This window comes from Anguilla anguilla, chromosome 2 (assembly GCF_013347855.1).
Source record: "Anguilla anguilla isolate fAngAng1 chromosome 2, fAngAng1.pri, whole genome shotgun sequence".
NCBI classification, from domain to species: Eukaryota; Metazoa; Chordata; class Actinopteri; order Anguilliformes; family Anguillidae; genus Anguilla; species Anguilla anguilla.
The window spans coordinates 3028080-3053399 of record NC_049202.1 but is presented as its reverse complement, the minus strand read 5'-3'; the positions used below and the strand labels follow the sequence as shown (position 1 = coordinate 3053399).

General features: G+C 42.6%; 1 protein-coding gene across 1 annotated transcript; it reads left to right on the top strand.

Moving 5' to 3' along the window:
* The first annotated feature begins 1427 nt into the window (after positions 1 to 1427).
* Positions 1428 to 23396, top strand: slc2a15b (solute carrier family 2 member 15b). The gene is made up of 12 exons (XM_035403048.1): positions 1428 to 1559; positions 9744 to 9842; positions 12725 to 12885; positions 13850 to 13974; positions 14518 to 14663; positions 15194 to 15326; positions 15938 to 16125; positions 17162 to 17272; positions 18562 to 18663; positions 18965 to 19040; positions 20901 to 21028; positions 21474 to 23396. The coding sequence occupies exons 1-12, from the start codon at positions 1518 to 1520 to the stop codon at positions 21687 to 21689; spliced, it is 1527 nt and encodes a 508-aa protein (XP_035258939.1). The 5' UTR covers positions 1428 to 1517; the 3' UTR covers positions 21690 to 23396.
* Positions 23397 to 25320: the final 1924 nt, after the last annotated feature.

Here is a 25320-nt window from a genome sequence, read left to right as displayed (position 1 = left end):
TGAGAATGACTTATGGTCAGCTCTCTCTCTCTCTCTCCACGCCTGTTTTCTGTGGAGTTTGCTGGGTCGTAACCATGGCAGCCCTCAGCTGGAATGCAGGCTGCTCCTTGCAGAAGGCCCGAAGGTTCCATGTCAATCGGAGAATAAGAGAGCAAAGTAATTCTGTGACTTCGATCATGTGCGCTAATTTAACGTCGAGCCTTGACAACACGTTCAAAAAAGCTGGCGTGAACTATTTTACCGTGAAGGCCTTGTCCCCCATGGCCAGGAATAGGTTCTGAAGGTGTAGGCATAACTTCGTCCTCTGGCGAGGATGTCCCATTGTGTCATGGAATTTATAATGACTAGGAGCTACTTCACATTAAGGAAAGAAAAAATCATGCGAGTTTATTGACACTGTTTATCCAAAGATACTGCACATGCTGATAACTGGGAATTGTGGAATATAACTTTTTGTTTTGATCTGAATCCAATGTGAAAATGAAAATTAAACAATGTGGTGTCTTTCTGGGGGTGAGATTTTCTAAACAGAATTGTTTTGTAACATTGGCTTTCAGGTGGTAGGCTAAATGCGCAGTCTTGGGCACCTGCTACACAACCCTTAGACCATGGGTGTCAAACTCCAGGCCTGGAGAGCTCCAGTGTCTGTTGTCATTTCTGATTTCCTATCGATCAGCGGCCAAATAAGGCCATGAGAACCAGGTGTGCGGATTCTTTAGCTAGTCAATAACCTACATTAGTCACTAGTGCTGAAACACATGGAGAACCAGCAGGCACTGCTGCACTCCAGGCCTGAGGATTGACACCACTCTCGGACCAACATGACATGTGGGTTAAGGTTCCCCAATGAGCAAAATGTAATGTTTAAGTTACCCATTCTCAATGTTGCACAGTCTGTTTTTTTTCCCATAAGCCCATTAACCATACATATACTTCATGCGTCTTTTCTGGCCAACTGCCAGAAGTCGAGCCTCCACTCTAACGTCCGACATTTAGACAAGCTGATAATTAGAAACCTGGATAGCATCAAACACAAACAGAAATACCTTAACGGTAAGTAACGGTCTAGCCTGTTCAGTTCACTGACCCGGTGAGCGTTTCTCGCTGTCTTTCCAAATACCTCACTTCACTTCTTACTCCTCCTTTTTCAGAACACATGCGTAAAAAAAGGGGGAAAGGCTTTGCAAATTCACTTAGCTAATTGATTTTGAGGCCTTTCTCTTCGAATCACGTTCCAATCGTCATGTGATCACACTACTTTCGCAAGTTTGTAATCGGGGAGTGTCGGAACGGGCGCTACCGGGGAGGAGATGTGTTGTCCGGAGGTCTCTGGGGATTGGTTGAGAGACCAACGCACGCCGTTAGCTAAGACAACGGTCAAATCAAACATAACCACGCCTCCTTTCCCCCAAAATAACTTGGAGATGGAATGTCGGCAGTATAAGAAGGACTAATTGGACGCTTGCATCCGTTTTAACCGGACCCCTGCCAGAGGAGGTTTTATGACAGATTCTTAAATGGCTGAGGAAGTGTTATTGTCCAGTGAGAAAATCTCAGGGGTAAGTCTTCAGTGAAACGTGAACGCATTTTTAATTTTGGAAACGAGTGGATTGTTTAATAAACAAATGGTTTCTTCCAGTGCAAGTTGATTCACCTCCGACTTTCAAAAGTTTCGTTCGGTTGTTTTGTATTGTGCTACTTATCAATTTATTATTCTAAACAACGCATTTTAAATAAATGTCTATATTTAAGTAGTATGTTAGTGACTGTTTGAAATTTATTTTGCGTTTACGTTTGTTTTTTAAGTCTTTTCTATTGTCAACAATACTTGGCTTTAGTTTAAGTTTGTGGTTTTATGGATATTGTCATCGTCAGTACCTGCAGCTTAGTAAGAAACAATTTCTATCAAGTTTTATATTGTTTGTTTTGACAGCAGGTTGTAGTGTGCGTTGTCTGTGTGCTGTTGAATTGCGGCATAATGGCACGTGTTTCGTGAGAACGCATCCATGATAATTTGACCAGCGTAATTCAGTTTAGAACAAACGTAGGATGGAACTTTGTTGTCGATTGTGATGGAACACAACTGAAACTTCAACAGTTTGACAAACTTAAATTAGACACCGTGTGGGGTTTCCCTTAAAGTTGTCCTCACGTCTGTGATAACCTGAAATGTAAATGTATGTTTCTTTGCCAGTCTGAAATCCGCGATTGGTACTGTTTGGCGGTACATTATGTGCATGACGCCAGAATGCCGTATGGATCTGTCGCCACTGTGGAAAAGGACGGTCAAGCAAAGACCACTTCAAATGTTTAGTGCGCGAAGACCACTTTTACATGTTGAGTGCGCAAATACATGAGACATTACATTACGGTAATGCGTTTTCGTAGGATTTCACCAAAACCGCTTCTACGCAATATTTGCGCATTTATTAATTAGTGTCTGTCGAGCATGTATTTCTTTCTTGGCTTCATTTTCTTTTATTTCTCTGTAAGTTAGTTTGTGTTTCTTTGATTACGTTTCTGAAAGTTTGGTGAATTGGGCCTTCGTGCCATTATTTCACCATATTGCATTGCATGCATTTACACTCAAGTAGTCTCTTCGGATATTCGAATGTGACATTCTAATCGAAGCAATATCAATGCGCGTGTATAAATATACCGTGGAATGTTTTGTGAAATAAACTTCATTTTTAATTTAAATTATAGACAGAAGAAAATGGCCTCTGTCAAGCAGAAGTTACAGCTCAGTAAAATGTGACTCAACAGTTATTTATTCTGATTTGAACAGCCAGACCAGGCGACCACAGTTGATTATTTAGAGAAACTAAACTTTTTGATTTCAGTTTTGATATTTTGTGAAAATGGCCTCAGGTTTTTGGGATCTCTTCTACAGCAGAGGTTCCCAACTGAACCCCTGGGGCCCATGATATAGTCCCAGGAAATCCTCAACATTGTGCTTTAAATAATATTTTGTTATTTGTGTTTTTATTGCATAATTTCTGCATGTTTCTATGCACTGCATTGGTGTACTGCAGCCTACAGTGGGTATGGATAAAGGTGTCTACCTACCAATTGGGGGTACTGACCCTCAAGATTCTCCTTGAAGTGCACATTAAGGTTAAGATGTGTAGGGAACCCCCAGTTTTAAGGTCATAGTCATTTACGGTATGCATGATCAGTCCCTTAAGGGGAGGCGGGAGTGTGTGAGGGGAGAATTGACTAAGTACACACTTAGTGTAGAGCTGCAAACAGTATGGATAATTGGCTAAGTACACACTTAGTCTAGAGCTGCAAACAGTATGGATAATTCTTTTCACAATATCAGTTTTGACTGTGCTTCAATTCCATAACCAGGGATGTTCGGCCAGGAATACACGTGAAGAGAACACCTCAATTAAAAGATAAATATTCGTGTTTACTTGTTTATGTTTAAGCATTTTAACTATTCTGTTCCTTTTCGTTGCTTGGAAACGCACTTATGTCCTAGGCCTCAGAATTTCTGCAATTCATGCAATATGGTGTTTTTTTTTATTTAAAAAATGTTTTTTTTTTAACGGATTAGAACATCAAGTATTTTATAATCCATATAGTCTCAACAAACTTTGAAAGCCACTGATTATGACAAGCCTCAGGAGTCAATGGTAACATTTTGTAGTTAAACATAAAAATGGGCATATCCTGCTCTGTGGTACAACATGGAAATATGGTGTATTTTGCAGTATACCCTCCCGTCCACACTATGCAATGGACACCATAATAAAAATGAACTTATCTGAAGTTTGCCACATTCCTACAGTAGTCTTTGAAATATTTAAGTGTTCCTGTTTTATAACCAATTAACAGGTTTAATTTTGTGCGCCCCGTTCCCCCCTCATGTTTAAATGTAAGTTACGGTTTAACATAAGTTGGCCAAAAAGGACAAAATGACTGCCTCAGGCAAAAATCTCAAATTGTGTTTGTAAAGAATGTGAAACTATATGGCCACTCAGCCAGATAAAAGATGAGTGTTTTTTTTTTTTTTTTTTGAAAAGTGTTATAAGTGAATGGATCAAATTCTGAACAGAGTTGCTCTGTGCTTAACCTTCTACCACTAAGAATGTGTAAAAACCTGATTTGCACATGATTTACTGTACAAAGTTGACATTTCTGACTTGCAGTGATTATCAAAACCATGAAATATGATTATGGTTATCTCATAAATGGCATGCATTTTTTTTTGCATGATACACATAGACAACAATTAACTGGCTGGAGGTACACTCAAAGCATGGATGATTTGCAGTCCGCCATGTTTGGATCAAATGTTAATTTCAGTAAATTATCATTTTATTACCTGAAGTGTTGAATCTATGCAGCTCTTGCACTGCACATGACCCCGGGTGGACATATAGAGGTCGACAGTGCTCGTTTGACAATTCGTTGATTTGTAGCCACGCCCCACCACCTTGTGTAGTTCCCAGGGTGATGCCTTAAGCTAGGTTGGGCTAGGCTTGGTTAGAAATTGGGTGAGTGGCATCTTGGGACAACAGGGAGGCTTCCTGAAGGTGGTGTTTGCGGTCGAGAAAGGGGCAGTCTTCATGATGTAGAGCCAGTGCCTTCGTATGGGGATGACGCAGTCTGTACCATATTCATAGTCGTGGCCGAATCGGCACACTTGCCTACTATTAAGTATATAAGTTGAGTGCACTGGATGAGAGCGCACTAAACCGTATGCATAGTAGACGGTACACACTTTGGGGACGCTGTAGTTCGGAGGCTGATTCCTTCAGTGTTTCACATGGGGCATTTAAACAAGGTCCTGACTCACTGTGGCCATTCGACATCCCATAGTACTAGTCTGGACCCTGGAGTCCTGGTAAAACTCCCAAAATGACTCTCTCTCTGTCTGGAAACCTAATTATCCTCTAAACTTATTAGCTACACCATCCCTTGTATTCTTGAACTGCATTGATATTTTTCCCCCCTCCCCCCCAGGCCATCACTGTTACAGAAAGGCATTCTGAGCTGATTATCCAACTTAAATATTAGTTCAAGGTTAAATAACAATAAATGGGCAAGAACTGAAAATGAGAAGGTGAAGTTGATCCGTCATTTTTTCCTTGCTTCCCCCCTCCCCCTTACGTCTTGACATTTCGTAGTGGCCAGTGAACCAGACGTCTTCAAAGATGCATTTACCCCCAATTATGTGTCACAAGATGGCATTGTCCACACGTCTATTCTCATGTGCTTGCACTAGGATCTCAATCTGAAAATTTGTAAGCTAAATTAAGTTTTCGTCCAGAGTTCTGTGTGCCCTTATTATTCTATAGTTTCTTTAAATGTCTTATACACTGTGGTTATACACTTTGTTGTACGTCGCTCTGGATAAGAGCGTCTGCCAAATGCCTGTAATGTAATGTAAAAATGGTTATTTCTGCCTTTAGTCATCTGGATTTAACACAAGGAGAAACTTTGAAACCTTTACACAGAAACCACCACATCTGTAGTGTGGGTAACAAGGCTAACCGTGGTAATGGACAGTGTTTGGGAGTAGTTTAACTACATGAATTACTTTTTGTCATTTTGAGGTGTACAGCAGGAACTACCAATGTCTTGTTTTCCAAACCCCTTTGACCAAATACTGCCTCCTTTCTCTCTCTTTCACCTCTAATTCTGATTGGTTAGAAGCACTCCATTCTCCTACAGTTGCCAACATTCAACAGTCACACGTTGCTGAGCTGTTCAGTGGTTATGCCGGTGTGCAAAAAGAAGGCTTTGCTCACACGTGTCATGTCTTGGAGACATAATGGTCATTTTTAAATATTTGTTTTTACAGAGTAGTTTGAACAGCATTTTCTTAGAAATTTTACCTTTGGCAAGCCACATTTCTCTTTAGGGTAACTTTTCTGTAGTTCAAGTGCTTTCAGTGTGAAGTAATTGGTTGTTTGTACAACTACACTTTCAAAGGAGTTTCCAACACTGGTAATGGAAGATGTTATTTAACAGTTCTTGCACAGGTTCCATTTTGTGCTTGTGCACAAACCTAATTTTTGTTTGCTGTAATTGGAGAAAAGCTTTATTTGCTACAATCCTCAAGAATATCAGGCAGCTTGAAAACTTTTTAAAATCCTCTGTAACCCACTAACCTTCTTTTCTGTACCAGGGGAACAGCGGCCAAATAAGGGTATTAACGGTTCAGACTACAGTAATTGCCAAAACAACACTGCCCCAAAGAAAAATAAAACGATAGAAAAAAACCCCCCAAAAGGCTGTAAGGCTGATCTATAAACAGAAAAGCTGTCCACATGTGATGCATACTTATGAACCCACTTTATCCAATAGGCAGGTATGCCAAAGTATTTGCCACCTTAATCTGAATGCTTGACCATACCTTTTTGAAATCATGTTCTCCATCGTTTCGGCTGGAACGTTACTATGGAAACCACAACGACAAACGGTCATTTGTAGTTTTACTGATGTATAGCTTGCCTACACTTTTTGCCATTTCGTACAGTTGAAACCGTTATATGAATACTGTATGTATTTCTATTTGCTAATCCCGGGTGGTGAAGTTCATTCATTGTGGCTGCAGTTGAAGTGGAAATTCGTTTTGAAAGGAAATCATTTATTGCGGTCGGCACGCATGCTGACTGATTTGCGGTTTACGGAATGTGTCTTTTGTTGTGTGGGAATGGGAGCTTATGGCTGGATTGGTTGTGGCCCAGTTGCTGGTGGAACTCCTGCTAGCCACTTTTGTCACACAGGCTGATATTTACCGTAGCATATTACAGTGAGTGCTTTACTATAATATCCACTTAAAGCTTTAAAGTGATTGTTTCTTGCTTTCTTGTGCTTTGTTAGGGTTGGAGTGAAAACCTACAGGATTGTAGATCTCCAGGAACAGGGCTAGGCAGCCATGCTCTAGCTGTTGAACAAGGTGTGTGCTTTGTTAGGGTTGGAGTAAAAATCTACAGGATTGTAGATTTCCAGGAACAGGATTAGGCAGCCCTGGGATAACCCCTCTGCCAGTGCCAGTAGATTGGGAGGCTGGTCTGAGGACTGAGGCGGGGGAAGTTATGAGGTCGCGACCTTGCCTTCAGACTTTGGGAACTAACACTGCGTGATGTCCATGGGGGAGGGAATCCCTATAAAGCTCTGTGCGCTCTGGACCTCTGTGAACATTACCACTGTAAACACTGCCTCTCTCCCGCTAAAATGGACGCAAAGAAATGTTTCCTTGTACAGCAATTTCTATCAAAAAGGGCGTCTACAATGACGTGCTATTTGCTTGGCAGCATTGATATTTTAATCCATCCATTGTCTAGCAGGTGGTTTTTCATAGATTGTGTGTGTGTGTGTGTGCGTGTGTTCTATTCGAACTTAATGTGAAAAATTTGTCCTTCGGAAACTATATTTGATTTTGTTTTTATTTCAAAGGTGTATTTGATTGATTTGCCTGAAAGGAATCCTAATTTGGGGCAGCACAGTGGTGCAGTTGACAGCATTGCTGCCTCACAGAAAATACGTACCAAGCCCAAGTCCTGCCCGTGGGCCTTTCTGTGTATAGTTTGCATGCTCTCCCCGTGTCCGTGTGCGTTTCCACCGGACTCTCTGGTTTTCCGCCCACAAGCCAAAGGCATGCAGTAGGCTAGCAGGAGGCACTAATTGCCTGTAGGTGTGGATGGTGTGTGGGCCCTGAAATGGATTGGCAGCCTGTCCAGGTATTCCTAACCCTTCCTTGTACTCCTGCCTCTTGCCCACTGCATGCTGGGATAGGCCTCAGCTCTTTCACCTTCCAGGAATAAGCGGTTTGAAAATGCGAAACTTGTGGAATGTCCATTTAAATTTAATTCTTATTCACATAACTTGTTTGGGAGAATATTTTAATAACCTGATGCTAACAGGGAAAAATTAGAATAATTCGATTTTGGGAATTCTGATGCCAAGCAAGTTCAGCAAGGTCAAAGAAATCAGAATGTTGGAGGAGGCTCAGATGTTCCCTTTCATTGAAAACAGTGTTTCTGCCATCTCATGAATAAAGGCAGCGAATATTAAAATTATATTTAAAGGCATGTCCTGTATCTAAATGGCTTATATACTGTTGGCACACCGAGTAGATGGTGTCTATAATGTATGCAGCTTTCTAAATTTGTAATAAATCTAAACGCTGAATGTTGGAATTATTCAAGATTACAATCAAACTGTAAACGTATGTATGTAAAGACAAACTTTTTTTTTTTTTTTAATGGCAGTTTAATTCAGATCCTATGCTGTTGGTTGGTTACTAAAGAGTACGATAACACGTGTCCTTTACATAATAGCATGATCACACCAGTAGTGATCTACAGTAGATCATTTTACAGTGGTCTACAGGCCTTCAAAATGAGGTTTGGCTGCAAGCGGATTTCATCATCTAACATCGCACGTGCGCAACTTAAACCTCTGGAGACTTGGAAGGGTTTATGATCAGCAGATTAGCTGCATTTGACCAGTTTCACAGAAAAAAGCTTTGCCTGACCTCTGATTTTGCCACTGATTTGCAATGCTGCAGTGACTCATTCCTTACGGAGATCACAAGGGGGCCACTGAAAAACTGTCATTCATCTCGAGCGATAATAGGTTCAAGTGTTACAACGAAGCTCTCTGGCGTTCCAGTGCTTACGCGCGTGAAGAGGGTGTTGTATGTGCTCGCGAGGTACGCAAGTTGAACGTGGGTCTGGAGCGAAGGGCTGTTTGAAAAGGCCTCAGGATGGTTGGGAGCTTGGATGTTTGTCCCCAAGCGAGCCGGATCCAGTTCGCCTGGTTTCGGCTGGGATCCCTGCCTCCCATCTCAGGTTACAACACCTGGATCACCTGGATCGTTCTTTGGGCCCCCCCACCACGTCAGGCAGCGCAGGTTTTAGCCTAGCACCTTTCATGGAAATGTTTTACCCCCAGGTTTCACCTTCGACACCTTTAACCCTTTAAGGTCACATGTATGTGATTTACGTTGTCCTTAACGGAACAATCTCACCTAATCTTTAAAGCAGGGGTGTCAAACTGAATTTGAAGGGGGCTGCAGTGTCTGTGGGTTTTTGGTTTAATTTCAATCAGCTGCCAATTAAGGCCTTGGGAACAAGGTGTGTGTCCCTTAACCAATCGATGCCTTGAATGAAACGTTTGTGCTGAGAACACGCCAGATACCCCCTGGCCCTTCAGGACTGGAGTTTGACACCTATGCTCTAAAGGGTTAATGATGTTATCAGCCTCCTACTCTTTAAAGGATTAATGATGTCATCAGCTTGCCCTTCGCTGATTGGTGGTGGAATTTGTAGCTTTGAGGACAGTTGTAGCATGTGGGCAGTGTGGTGAGAGGTGGCCTTTTGTCACCAAGTGTGCGTGTGTGTGTGTGTGTGTGTGTGTGTGTGTGATAGGAATAATCTCCAAGCACTTTAGCCAATGTGGAAATATTTTGAGGAAACCTCTTGTGTATTAAGTTTGCCATTTTGCTATACCGTATGTAGAAATACAGTTGCTGTGTAACGGCGTGAGCATGCGTAGTCCCGTGCCGTATTTGCTGGACCTCTGAAACCGTTAACTGATCAATGTTTTAGAAATGTATTTATTTTATCTGAAAGCCACAATAACTGTCAGTACATTGCAGTATGTTCCATTTCCAGTTATTTTTTTGATTACATGTCCATAATTTGATGATTTATTATTTATTTTGGTTTTTGGTGATTCCTGACCGTGTTTCTCCCACACCTCTCCCCCCCTCGATTCAGCACCTCACCTGGTCCCTGCTGGTGGTGGCACTCCTGGCCTCCTTTGGCAGTTCGATGCTTTATGGCTACAATCTGGCTGTGGTGAACTCCCCTGCTGATGTAAGTGCTTCTGCTACACGTAGTTTACACAGAAGAGCATGTACCGTGCAGGCCCTACAAACCCATCCGCTTTAAATTTAGAAGTCAGGTATGCAAACATGACCATTAACCCTTTGAAGAGTAGGTAATTTATTTATTCTTTAAAAAAAATTTTCTGTGTTATAAAATGTTGCTTTCAGTTACCAGAAGTGATTGTTACATAAGCATTAGAATGTTCAGTTTAGAACATTCTAATCACCGTAAACAGTTAATCAGACTCAAACTCCTGTTTTATAACTACGATCAAGTGTGGACAGGATCAGTATATACAGGTTAAGAGTCGAGGAAAATCTGTATGCACTGTGGGGTTTTATGTGCATTTAAAAATATTTTTTAAATGTTAGTCACGTTGCTTACAATTTCCACATATATGACAGTGCATCTTATCTTGTAAGCCATTGTAAGATGACTTTATAGTAATAAGACCCACAGTGTTTCATATCATACAACTTGGAAATGTGTGGTATATAATGCACTGGAATGCATTTCAGATTATACTGTAGCGAAGTGTGCAAAAGGGGAAAACTGTGCTCTTTCTTCTCCACCTCCAGTTGCACTCGAGCCGTGCTCTACTTGTTTCTTGCTTTCAGTGAGTCGATTAAAAATGGCATGCTTGAAATGGTTTGATTTGTGCCTGCTGAGATGGATTTGTGCCAGACCGTCTCTACTGGTTTGCCCAATCAGGGCCAGCGGACCGGTGTGGGGTGGGGGAATGGGTCAAAATGGTTTGATAAAGTACTAATGAGAGGTTTGTAGACATTCAGTTTTTATATGTGGCCAGAAAGTCAGAAAATTGGCAGTTTTTTTTTTTTTTTTTTTTTACATGATTCAAGTATCTTGGATGACAAAGACATGTTGCAGTGAAAATATTTTCATAAATATATTGTCTATTTAATTTTTATTGAATGCCCCTTACAGTGGGAGTGAAATGAATTTCTTAGGAGGATTTTAAGTTGCAGCTTTCTCTGTAATATCAGTTTTTTCCTTGAGTGAAATGACTGGTGTATTTACTACGAGGGATATGCTTTTCTGAACTGCAAGTGACCCCTTAATCGTATGTCATCTTCACATCATAACAGTCGGTTAATGTTATGCATAATCCTCATTACATTGTGGCCTCTTGAACATTTCTGTTATGAGGATGTACAGATATGATGTCTTGCGACTGCATGAAATGAACAGCCATTTATGAAATTTGTCCAGTGACAATAGCAAACTAAATACATTGGATTTATCTGCGCACATTTTATGGTTTGAAAAATTACGTTTAAAATAAAAAAATTAATACAAAAAAAAAAAAAACGGACAATCCTAAAAGTCTTTTTTATCTACCTCTGTTCACTGGGATGTTTCAACCGTATTGTTGGATTTTTGTGAACTCGTACGCCGTAACCAAATCAATCTTCCCAGAAAACGACACTCAGATCCCCCCCCCCCCCCTCCCTTTCCTGTGAATGGGGCAGGATGGCAGGGCCATTTGGGCCAATGGGACTAGTGACAAGTCACTGTGTCACCGCTGCTGGTGCTGTGGGTCGCTGCATGACTGTGTGCATGGGGCATTGCGTAACGAACGGCGCTGACTGCTCTGAGCAAGACTCCCAGAGTTCACTTGGATAATAACAATGGCCGCCTCTCGCACCCTAGTGTTGACATGCCCCCGTTGCCCTTAAAATAGTCTGACGATTAGATTTATGTACTGTACCTTCTCTCTCTTCTCCGGACTTGCATAACTGTTTTTTCTCCTCCTCCCCCCCCCCCCCCCCATCCCCATCACAATGGCTGAGAGAAGCACAGACTGAACTCTGCTGTGTTTCCCTGTGGGGGGAAAAACGGTCAGAAATGCTTGTTCATTACTGACGACACCTGCAAATAAGCTTCTCTGTTCATCTATAACCAGACTCGCTTTCCGCTGTTCCACATCTACATGCTGCGTAACATAGAAACCACTGCAAGCTCGATGGAAACGGCACTTATGTAAATTTAAACGCATATCAAAACGTTCAGTTTTGCATGAGATTTTCATTTTTTTTTTTTGCGAGTCAAATGTGGATCGCTCGTGCTGAATGTGCCTTGGGAAGTTTATATCAAGGATGCTACACAGATATAACGATACATTTTTTTGTTTGTTGCATTTTTACTTTGCCACTAGCAACATCTGAAGGTGCCACTGAATTGATCCTTTCCCCAGAGTTACACTCACTTGTCAGTCACCCATGTTGAGTATCTGCTACTGGCTCCCGTCTAGCACATACAGCCAAATAAATTAACGCAATACATTAAAATTGATAAAAATAAAAACGTAGCTAATAAGTTCTATAAATTATAACTTCAGTTACTCGATGTTACTTGTGTTCATAAATTTGACTGACCTATCCAGACCTATAGCCCTGGTTGACGAGCACAGTTGCAAGTTTTTACATCCTGATTGCATTAACCATTTTTTTTTTTTTCTCAAAGCGGGTCAGCGTACTGAAAGAACGCCAACAGTAATGTAATTATGGATGCAGGTTACAGTAAGCCTACAAGCTTTTTATTTGCATTGGCTGTGCGGCAAGATCTTCTGTGCTGACTGTTATTTATTAGTCATTATATTACATTACAGGCATTTAGCAGACGCTCTCATCCAAAGTGACTTACACAACTTTTTTTTACACAGCATTTACATTGCATCCATTTATACAGCTGGATATATATACTGAAGCAATGCGGAGCAAGTACCTTGCTCAAGGGAATCGAACCGGTGTCCTTTAGGTTACAAGACCTGTTCCTTACCCGTCATACTACACTGCCATCCTGTAGTTCTTTTTTTTAAAATAATCGGCGCCATTGTTGTATGCTTGCAGTACATCAAAGACTTCTACAACCGCACGGTGGTGAGCCGCAATGGCACCGCCCTGGACGAGGAAGCGGTCACCCTCATGTACTCCCTCACCGTCTCCGTCTTCGCCGTCGGGGGTCTGGTCGGCTCGTTCATGGTGGCCACCTTGGTGACCAGGTTCGGCAGGTGAGGCAAAGAGTTTATTATGGGATGGAATGGCATAGTTTTACACGTTTGGCCCGGTCGTGGAAGCTCAATCCTTTCATATTCCTGCGGTAATTCTCCCCCCTCTTCTCTGTCCATAAACTGTCAAATCAGCATTTTCAAGACCAGGCTAACATACAGTGATACTGTCTGGTCTGTAGGTAATCAGAACACTAATTTAGTCAGGGAAACGGCGAGCACTGTTGGGCTGAACGGCCTGTTCTCGTCATTATGTTATGTGTCCTTTGATATTGACAAACAAATTTAATGCTTTTCTAAATCTTAAAAATTATTATTTTTTAATTTTTTTTATGACAAATCTAGTTGGTGAGTTGATCTTTAAACAAGTATAGTGATGTAGTGGTGGAGGGGGCAGGCGGGGAGGGGAATAACTCTTGCATTTAATTGGGAGTCAGATTACCAGATGATTGTTGACTGAATCAACAATAGGAGTTTGGAATCTTGGTTATGTACTGACGTTAGAGTAAAAAAAATAAATAAATAAAACGCCCTTGTCCAAATTTTTATACGGGTCATTTGGTTAACAATACATGTTCAATGCAGGAACTGGATATATATATATATATATATATATATATATATATATATACATAAAAAAATGATTTATGGAATTTGTCTAATGACTTCAGTGTTACAGTTTTTTTTGGTGGGCGGCGGAGGGGGGGGATGCGATGCGATGTTGAAATAAATCAAGTGCGACAGTAAACCTGGCCTCATCCCGAGATTTATTATGGGATGGGAACGGCTCATGGAGCCTTGATAGTTTTACATGTTCGGCTCGGTCGTGGAAGATCAATCCTTTTATATTCCTCCGCTAATTCCCCCCCCCCCCCCCCATCTTCTTCCCCGTCCATAAACTGTCTCTGGGTGTTTTTAATAGCCTGTGACCGGTACATGATTATAGACCCGCGGTTGCCTCATGCAGGAAGGGGACCCTGGTGAACTCCACCGTGCTCGTCTTCATCGCAGGCGGCCTCATGGGCTTCAGCCGAGCCTGCTGCTCCCCGGAAATGGTCATCATCGGCCGCTTCATCACCGGGATACACTCAGGTGCCCCCTTTCAGAGACTGAATGTCCTTCCTGCGAAATTCGGAAGCGCTTGTGTGTTAGCGAGCTGCGCCTTTTACGTAGCGGAGTATTTGGAACTTCAAGCTCCCTGTGTTCCGGTTGATTTTCAGTTTGGTTCATTTTTTTCCGATGTCCCTCTTCAAAGTCAGGATAATCATACATATAAGCTTCAATGGCCCACGAATTAAGCGCATTTACTGACTGAAAGTATTGACTATGAAACCTGGAATTTTATATGCGTAGAAACAAAACCAATCACAGAGGCCGTTAAATGGCGCAGGAGTCTTATAGACGAGTAGGACTACAGTACAATGTAAGGCATTTCCTACTTCCCTTACATGAGCTGATGTGCATCACGCAAATGTGCTTTAGTGTGATACCGCATCATTTCCTGGGATGTAACTTGGACGGATGAGGATGAGGATGCTTTGAATGTGCGTGACTGTACAAAGTAAGACGAGCGTGCCGCTGATACCGGACTGGACGCTGTTCTCCCCCCCCCCACCCACCCCACCCGCCCTACAGGTCTCAGCCTCAGCGTTGTTCCCATGTACCTGGGAGAGATCGCGCCGAAGAACCTGCGGGGCTTCCTGGGCCTCATCCCCAGCATATTCATCTGCGTCGGGGTGTTCTGTGCGCAGGTCCTGGGGCTCCACGAGCTGCTGGGGAAGGTACCGCTACCACCTCCGACCACACCGCTGCTCTTCAGCAGCCTGACTGCGGACTTCACCGGTTAAACCCCCCTCACCCCCCCTCCCCCAAGTGCCTTCGCACTGTTACACGGAGATCACGGCCTTTCACGAAAACTACAATTTGTCCACTCGTCTCTTAGTCTTAGTGTCTGTGTTTCTGGGGATATTTATTTAGTTCCATGTTATCATTTTTCAAATTTCTGATGTTCGGCCTTTACAAGCACAAGGTGCATGTGCATCCAACAGAAACCCTTTGCCTGAGAGCAGAGCCATCCCTGGATTTAGGGGGGTCCTAGGCAAACAATAATTGGGGGCCTTGGCACCTTCTGAAGGAGGAGGTCAAAAGAAGGTGGAGGTGGGGCCTTTGGCGCCGTGGGGAGGGACGGCTGTGCCTGAGAGTCGCAGTGCATTGTGGGTGCGGTCGGTCAGCCGGTTCTGCTGGGTTAAGGCTGCGAGCGTGCGGCAGTGGGCCGTCGGCGTGCTTATGTGTGTGCTTCCTGTTCCCGCAGGAGGAGCACTGGCCGCTCCTCCTCTCCCTGGTGGTGGGGCCCACCTTCGTCCAGCTGATGCTGCTTCCCTGGTTCCCCGAGAGCCCGCGCTACCTGCTGATCGAGAAGCACAACGTCCACGCCACCATCGAGGGTGAGGCCCGGCGGCCAATCTGGCAACCGCAGCGCAGGAGTAGATCTGGCAACCACAAGTGCAGGAGTACATCCTCTGACTACATCACAGAACTGGGGGGAGGAAATGTACTTTAGAATCTGGCTTGCTATTGCAGTTAAATTCTTCAAGAGCAAATGGGGAGGTGTTTCTTTTTGAAGTCAACATATGGCGTAAATAAAAAAATTATATTCCTCTTAATATTGCAGTATATATTGCGTTTGAAATAGTTCTTTAATTATTTCGCACGTATATTTTTAAAGGCTTCTCTCTCACAGGAGGGTGAAGAAAATGAATCTTCAGACAGGTGTTTCAAAGGTCCTCTCTGTTAAAGTGCATTTCATCTCGTTGTGTTCCATTAAGTTTAACGGTCTTATAAAGAACAGTCGTCCGCTGACTTTGAATTACTGCTGGGTGGTCGTAATGTTGTAAAGCCCGGCACTTCAAAAGGTCTCCTGCCGTATGCAAGCTTACCGAAAGCACAGAGTGGAACAGGACAGGTGTCCGTGTCGTCCTCCCACCCCCACCCCCCGGCCCCCCCCCCCCATACGCTCCTGGCTTCCAATAACTGTTGTCTGTGCTGCCCCCTGCAGCCCTGCAGTGGTACCGCGCCAAGTGCAACATCCAGCTGGAGATCGAGGAGATGCAGGAGGAGCAGAGGTCCCTGAAGTCGGTCAACACGGTGTCCGTGCTGGAGCTCCTGATGGACAGGACCGTGCGCTGGCAGGTCATCTCCATCGCGGTGGTCAACATGGGCATGCAGCTGTCCGGCATCGATGCGGTGAGGCACGGCCTGGGGGCTCGGGGTGGGGGGGGGGGGGGGTAAGGGCGCAGAGTCCGTTAGGGGCTCCAGCTGGGATGGGTAGAGGACTTGGGGATGAGACCAACCGACTGAACTTCTGGAATCACTAGGATTTTCACCGAACGTTCCAATGCCGATGTAACTATCACTGCTGGTTACTGAAAGCGATGGAGTTCTAGAACACTGATGTACGTGTGAAAAGAAACATTCCAAAAATACCTACTCTTCAGAGGGTTAAATTCCAACGATGGGAAATTTAAAATTCTACAGATTTAACCTCACTGGGATTTCAAACCGCAAAGCATCAGGTTCTTTGTGGATCCTTATTTGCGCGATCGTGTGCTGAAATGCAGTGCGGTGGGAGGTTAAGCCAGTATATTTCAGTTGCCTTGCTTGCCCATATATTAGGGATAATCTTTATTTCAATGTTCAGACATATAAAAGTGAGTCATCATTTAAAGATTACTACATTTTCAGGAGGCTGCATTCTGTGGGAAACGCTGACGGCTGTATTAATTGAATGTGTCGGACTGCACAGATTTAAACCCCACTGCTCTAAGGATGGCGGTAATGAAGATCAATAAGGCGCGATCGGAACGATCCCTAAGTGGGAATGACGGGTTGATGAGACTCCACTCTCCTTCGGGGCCAGAGGCCAAGAGCTGGTGTCTTTACTGACGATCCCTTGCCACTGAAGTGCAAATTCCTCAACTTGTTCACCCAGCCTAAATTAACCCTGTAAAGGCATGCTATGCAGGATTTTAAGGCGTAAGATCACAAGTATGTGATCAGAACTGAGCATTCTAACGCTGATGTAACAATCACAATTACTGTAATTGAAAGCAATGGAGTTCTAGAACACTGACTTAGAATTTAGGGGTGGGGGAACATTCCGAGAGAGCCAACGAGCGCCTTAACGTCTGAGGCTTATATGATGTTAATTATTGAGCTTTTATGACCGGTCAGTCCCTTTTTAATGTCTTAATTTTAATTTATTTTTGTTTCCTCCCCCTAGATCTGGTTCTACACGAACACCATCTTTGAGAACGCTGGGATCCCTCCCCCTCAGATCCAGTACACGACTGTTGGGACCGGTGCCATCGAGGTCATCGCGGGGCTTGTGGGAGTGAGTGCCTATTTGCATACTGGCCCATCTATACTTCTGCAACTGCCTGTAAATACATATAAGGGATTGCATCCGTTATTTAAGTACTTAACAACAGGAAACCTCTTATCAGTCGACTCTGGTACTCTGCTGCACGGGTGAAACGTGACAGCTGATATTGTTGACGTCTTGTGCTCTGGGATAAAAAAATAAAAAAACATAAGCCCTTTCCCCACAAATATAGGTCAGTTTACTAATATGGTAGTTCTTACTCCCGCTCTCGGTCATAACAAATTGCTGTAATCTGCTCACAACTTTGAGAGGTGAAAGTTTACTGTCCTTGTTTTATTTTAAGTTTAAGGTGCAAAAGTGGAGGACACAACTGTGTTCTACTTTTTAAAAAATGTATTTAAGGCTTGTATTTGGGCAGATGCATGGAGCAGAGTTTCCTTTTTCAAGGCTTGTATTTCCAGATACCCTCACTGTCAAGCTGAAGGATAAATTGTTATATTTCTAGTGTGCTAGTGTGACATAGTGTTGCTAAGTTCCCCAGTCAATGCTCAAATGCGCTGTCCTCTAAATCATTATTACTAATTCTCGAAGTAAAGCAACAACATTACAAATAAGGCTTTGTGAAATGTTATCCACTTATAATTTTGTTTAGCAAACAAGGATTTGCAGTTTATCATAAAATGGCCGCATTTTTGTGTAGTATGTTATTTTTGTTAAAGCTGCACATCTCGTTCAGCTCCAAGGCCAGCGATTGGGCCTCTCGTGAACAGTTGTGATGATGTCTGGTATTTTGATTGGTCCGGGCGGGCGCTCCTATTTTGAGCCGGCCTGCTCTGATGCCGGTTTACTGATCCTGGATGTGTTGCCGTGGTAACGAGCCTGGCTAGACTTTTTTGTGAAACCAGAAAGCCTGAGGTTTTTTCCACAATGTTTCACGCTGAAGTTGCCTGCGTTACTCCTTTATCCTGCTTCGTGAAATGGGGCCCTGCAGGGGTTCAGGTACGAAGCCGGTGTTTGTTCACGCGTTTGTTGAGTCGGAAACGTGCATTTAATGAGATGGTGTCCCTTGCAGGTCTGTGTCAGGTCTTGAGTGCGTAATCTGACTCAAGGATTACATGGGAACCCCGGACAACCATGTTTGAGGAGGCAGTAATGTTTAAGAATCCTTGGAAAGGTTTCTTCTAAATCCCTAAGAACCAGGGATCTGTATCAGAACAGAAATGGGCATCACTTCGGGCGTTCAGTGACTGTTTATATTTTTGATATTAACCTTTTCTTGGTCTCCATTTTGTGGCCAGGGTTTCACCATTGAAAGGCTTGGACGACGACCACTGATGGTTGGTGGGTTTAGCTTCATGGGGCTTTGCTGTGCAGGGATTACGCTCTCTCTGATCTTACAGGTAAGTTTTATTTTATTTTATTTATTTATTTTCTTGTACTAGGTTTGCATGTAAACACTACCATTTTCTGTATTTTGACCACTTGTTTTTTAATGTATTATCTTGGATGGGAATTCAACACTGTTGGGTAAAAATGATTTTACACACTTGGTGATGGTTTCCTGAGGAGTACTGCTTTTTATTTATAAATTAATTCATAGCTTGATCCGATATTAATTTAATTGCAGACGGTCACTGTGAAGCAGTGTCCCATGAATGCTATATCTATATTCGTTGTCTTTTGTCTGCTTTGTCCTTGCAGACCCATGTTCCTTTCATGCGCTATATCAGTGTGGGTTGCGTGATCGGAATCATCGCTGGCTTCTGCATAGGACCAGGTTGGGGGTTTTTAATTAATTTTTTTATTCCAGTTTGCCCTCTGTCTGCTAATGTGCCCTTCTTTCACCAAAGCGGCCTGTGCTCTCTTCACTGCTTTACACTGGCAAACTCCATCTAGTTATCAGGGTAAATGGTGTCGGTAATATCAATTACCATCAATTATCTTCAACCCTCCTTGACAGGAGTACGGGATCTCCCAGTTGAGATTTTAAACGCGGGGGGGGCGGGGGGGGGGGGAATGGTGATCCCTGGAGGTCAGAGGGAGGTAGACCAATTGAAAACGAGTTCTAGATTTTTAATCCACTGTGAGCTGATTTGGAACCCTTTGATGTTCTCTGCTTTTGAAAGTCGCACTGGATAAGAACGTCTGCCAAGTGATGGTAAGGTAATGTGATCACTGCTACTTGATGGACATGTTTGTGCCTGGATCTTCTTTTTTTCCCCCTGATTGAATGCTGTAATCAACCTTTTCCCAAAGTTTCCAGGTGATAGATGTTATATGCCTAAATTATAGAATCAGTGGGTGCAACATCATCAATTGACAAGTTACTCCATCACTTAACGTGGGTTCAGCTATGTCATAATTTTTTGTCAGGAGAATTGTGATTCGCCCAGCTAGGCCCTTCCCTGGTTCTTAATCCGTGTTTGTGGGAGAGAAGGAACGGAAAATCTATTTTAAATGATGTTTCCTATGTGGCAGAAAGTTGAAGACTGCACAGCTGTTGGACTGGGCCTCACTGTAAGAATGATGAATGGGATCCAGAGCAGTTTACACAATTGATGTATTACCAGCCTCTGCCAACAAATCTATAATTCATCTGTGGTTGAGAATTTCTGTTGGTGTAATTACGTCTTTAATTACGATTTTTTTATGCCTCATTGTTCATAAGCAATGATGAATATGGCTTTTTAAGACAAAATCCTGCATGAACAGTGATTTACAGACTGTGTTCTTTCTCCATTTGACTGCATTAAGCCTCTGCTTGCAATTACCATGCACCAGCAATGAAGCCACCGCTTGGCTTGTTCACAGATTCATTAGATCTAGGGGGAGAAAAAAAAAAAAAGAAGAGAGAATTCCTTATGTATGCTTATTTTTCACAAGTGAATTTAGAGTTTTCCTGTGACTTGCTGCTCTGTATTTAAATACAACACGAGCATAAATCTAGGGGTTTATGTGTGCGTTTCTTTGGCCGTGATGATGATGATGATGATGATGATATCCATTTGGACAATGTGTGACACGTTATGGTGAACGACTGCCATTTCATACATGTAAACGATTAATTTATTGATATTGCGCTCTTAAAGAAAAATGCATGCAGTATTTAGATGCATTCCAGGAGGGTACATCCAGATCCAGCTTTAAGACTGAAATCACGCATATCTGACGTAGCTTTGCTCTCAGACAGAGTCTAGTGTACATTCCTCTGTCTTTGAAAGGGCATCGCAATTCATCGACACTGGCAAAGAGCTTTTCTATATATTATTATTTCAGCACAGCATTGCATTTTCATAAATTCCTAGGCGGTAAAGACACTCAGAACCTATATCACAGACGCTATGCAAAACTAAGGTTTACACAGTAAAAAAGAAAAATAAATTTTGAGCCTGAAAAGGGAGACTTGTCAGAGGACGCTTCTACAGTGTTATAAGTTTATGTATCGACTACTACTGTTGTGCTTCTGGAAAGTAGTGTCTACTGAATGAGACGTAAATGTGGGGAGAGTGATTGACTCACTGACTGCCTGACTGACTGACTCGCTGAGTCACTGACTCACTCAATGACTGACTCACTGACTGCCTGACTGACTGACTCGCTGACTCACTGACTCACTGACCGTGTTTGGGTGTCGTAGCTGGAGTTCCCTTCCTGATGACCGCCGAGCTCTTCAAGCAGTCCCACCGCCCGGCGGCCTACACCGTGGCCGGCTCCCTGAACTGGATCTCCAACTTCACCGTCGGCTTCGTCTTCCCCTTCCTGCAGGTGAGCGCTTCTCCCGCCCCCCGCCACCCCAACACAACCTGCCCCAGTGTGTGCCCTCCTTTCTATTCATCAGCGACCGCTTTTGCACAGTGCAGTGACACCTTATATGTCTGTGACGTGCGTACATTTCCTTAGCTGTTTATTGGGGGGGGGGGGGCGACATTACTGTAGCTCTGGAGGTTTAGTGGTCGATAACTAGGGAAGGTTGTCGGTTCGATTCCCCAGTCTTATGAGCATGTCGAAGTGTCCTCGAGCAAGACGCCGAACCCCAAACGGGCGCTGGTTGGCACCCTTGCGTGGCTGCCTCGCCATCGGCGGGTAACCGGGTGAATGAGAGGCCCGCACGGTGGCGGTTGGACAGAATGGCGGTTGGACAGAACGGCGGTTTGGCTTGCTGCGTTTGAACGTCTTTTTTTTTCCCGCCTTTTTCCCCCCTCCGGTGCAGATGTCGGCCGGGGCCTTCTGCTACCTGGTGTTCTGCGGCATCTGCGTGGCGGTGGCCGCCTACGTGTACCTCATCATCCCGGAGACCAAGAACAAGACCTTCATGGAGATCAGCGAGCTCTTCAACACCAAGGAGTCGGCCATCAACAGCCAGCTGAAGATGGCGAAGATGAACGGCTACGGAACGCTGGAGAACTGCACCTCCGCGGAGAAGTAGGGAATCAGCGGGAGAGAGAGAGAGAGAGAGAGAGCAGGAGACTCTCGCCAAAGGAAACGTACCGCTCGACCGTAAAAAAAAACAACAAAAAAAAAAACTGACTCGATCATGGTTTGAACCGTTCTGAAATGGCGTCCGTCCTTCAGTCTTCTGTGCTTCCCGCATAGGAAGGACAGCGCTGGTGCGTGCTGAATGTGCAGGCATTCTCCATGGCGTGAGATGGAAGTGGTTTTACAACAGGTTTTTTTTTTTTCGGTTCCAATCTGATCTCTGTGTCCCTCGAACCTTGGAGATCTTGTTTCAGAGTGAACATCTCTCTGCGTATTGTGGAGGGGGGGGGGAAATGATTGGTTTAAAAAAAAAATAGTGTTTGAACTTTCCTCTGAGCACAGTCTCATGAACACCAGTTCCCTCTCTGTACATAAACTGATTTTATAAACTTTGTTTATAATTTTTTTTTTTTTTTTTTGTTACATTTGTATTATGATCTGTACTCAACATTTGTTTTTGTTTAGATGAGGCTATAAGATTGAAATGCATTACTGGTGTTCAAAGCATTGCCACATGAGTTTTCTATACATCACACAACATTATTTCTCTGAAAGTAACATGCTGAAACTTCTTTGAGCCTCATTTTAACAAACAAAAAAACATTGAGTGTGGATGTTATTCTTTCTTTCTTACTCCTGTTAGGGGTACATTTCCCAAGTCCCATTCAACAGCTCCTAGGGCTTGGTGATTGTCCATTTAGGCAACTGTTGAAGTAGGAAATTTGGGTAAATTGAATTCAAACTGAAGAACCATTCTGCACTTATTCTGCGGTTGTGTCACAAAAAAATAAATAAATAAAAATAAAATGTTAAAAAATCAGCGAATTAAACCAGTCCCAAAAATGAAAGATTCAGTGATTCATACTTGGATTCAGTGATTCATTGGTGGCGTGAGCTACAAGTGGAAATGTTTCTCAGGATTACTTATTTAGGAGTACCCTTGTTATGCTCATCTTAAGGCCACTTTAAGGGCAAGTTAGTTTAAGACTTTTGTTTGCCATTCATGTAACTTCATAACGGTGTGGAATTCCCATACCGTTATCATTGTGTTTTTATGAGACGAATAACACTGAGATCACATTTTCAAAGGAGTAAGGGTTAGTGTATACTAAGGATGCCAACTTTGTGCCTTATGCATACTTAAATATGGAAAAATTCATTACTGTGTTTATTTATGCATACTGTACCTATTAATTTTAAAAAGTACAACACCATATACTTGACTATTGCTCTGTTCGATCTGATTTCCTGGAGTTAGGCTTATAAAGTGAATTGTATTTCTTTTTAAATGTATGTGGCACAGTTCTGGCATTGAAATCATTGTTTCAATTTGCCCTCCCTGTCTGTGAGCAACGTAAAAATTTTACAGCCAACTTTGATTTAAAAATAAGTAAATAAATAAATCTGTTCAGAAGTATTTCACTGCGGTGCTATTGGCTTTATAGCCCATGCCAGGATTTCAGATCCATATCAGACAAATGTACACTAAAGGGTGTAGTTAATGTTGTGCTATATCTGTTCTGGAAACAGCTGTATAGTTTTCTGAACATAAGAATATATGAAAAAAATAATGATAATGTTTTATGTATATTCATGTACTTTAATGTTTGTTATTCAAAGCTTTGTAAAATAAGAGAAATAAAGTTGTTTGAATGGAGTATGTTTTTTTTGTTCAGTGTTTTGCGGGTGGTTGGTGAGCTGGAAGGTGTGTTCAGTGTGAACCTGCTCACTCTGACAGAGTTGAGTGATAAATTAAAAATGTTTCCATGTCGGGGGGTGAGTGCCACAGCAAGAGGGGCCAGTTAATTCTGTTATAGTATTTAAAAATACCAGGAGGCAAATGCAATGTTCACGTGTCTGTAAATGTACAGATTTAACCTGCTTGGACGTGTCTTAATGATTTCTTCCATTTGGAGTTTTATTGCGTCTAAGATTTGGATTTTCTTCAATGCAATGGGGCTCTTGGGAGTTGTTTTTTTTAAGAATTAATAAGTGCCGACTATGCAGTAAAGGCCCCTATTATGAATCCCTTTGGGCCAGTCCTGTTAGAAGCGTACTGACAGCACCGGCAGTCTGTGTTCACAGGGGTACAGTGCCGAGCAAAGTTCTGCCGGCAAATCTCTGCAATAAAGAACTTTTATGAGACAAGCGGACGATTGCTTGCACCACTCTCTGTCCCCTATATCTTTTGCCCTGAGAAGTCAGACAGGGGACAGGGAGAAGATTCAAAAAATGTTTTTTTTTTTTTTTTTTTTTATATTATAGAATTTTTTTTTTTTTTTTTTTTTTTTTACATTTACAAATTTATAAAGATTTTTATATTATAAAGTATATTTTTCAATGAAAATGCGGGAAAGTAACCGCCTGCTTCTGCTCAAAGACGGGCCTGTGAGTGCAGGTGGTGTAATGATGTTCCAAGTAACTCCTGTGCCAGTCAGGACCGGCCTCATTAACTCACAAGAGGGACGGGTTCAGTGCTTAATTAATGAATTGGGCTATGTGTCTTCCCTCTGCCTCGCTGCTCAAACCTCATTACACACCACATTCTCCCAGCGCTGTGGAATGTGACTCTGCCATATCACTTCAGTTTAAAAAAAAAAAAGAAGTAAAAAAAGAAAAAAAAATTGCGAGTCAGACAGACCAAGATTCCGGAATTATCTTGCCGTTAGTTCCAAAAGATTCAGCCCCGGTTTCTTTTGCTTTTTCCTGTTGTTTTGTTTTGTTTTGTTTCGTTTGTCGTTAACTTAACTTTGGCATTATGCCTTCATGTCATTGTGTTTTTGCCTCTGAGTAAACTGGTTAGCTAAGAGCATTAGCACTGAGCGCTCTTCGAAGGAGCTTGGGAGGGTTGCATGCCGCTAGTCAGTCACGGTGGCCCTCCCTTAGCAACGCACAAAAGCGTACAGTTCGCCTTTACGCCGCGTGACTGGTTCATATGCATCCCTTCACTAATTCTGAGCTTTATGCGTCGGACACACTTTTTCAAACTCTTATGTAACTACACTCTGATAATGGCCATTTCATCAATTGTCTATGTGACACTGCTCATGACAGTTTTATGTGTGTATTTAAAAGGCATACAAATGTACATTTTTGTATTTCTTTGAATAATATTCTAAGAAGGATTGCATTCTTGAGACACTGTCTTTAATGTATTTCTATAATAAGGTCAGATATCAACCTTAGGGCTCATTCAAATATAAAATATTGTTGGAAGGAGTGATTGTTGGAAAAACTGGGGCAGCAGTGTAGTATAATGGGTAAGAAACTGGTTTTACAACCCAAAAGTTACAGCTTTGATTGAGCAAAATACTTAATGCCCATTGCTTGAGTATATATCCAGTAGTATAAATACATGCACTGTAACTGCTATGTGGAAAAAAAAAAAAGTTCTAGATAAGACAGTCTGCTAAATGCCTGTAATTATGTTACTCGTACTGATGTACAAAAAAATAAAAAATATGACCCATCATTGTGGGAGACAATAAATGGTCTGGAACATTAAATATAAAACACTTCAGAGTAGCATTGATGATCGGGGATCAGTATTCCCAGTCCACAGATTAACCTTTCCCCATTAT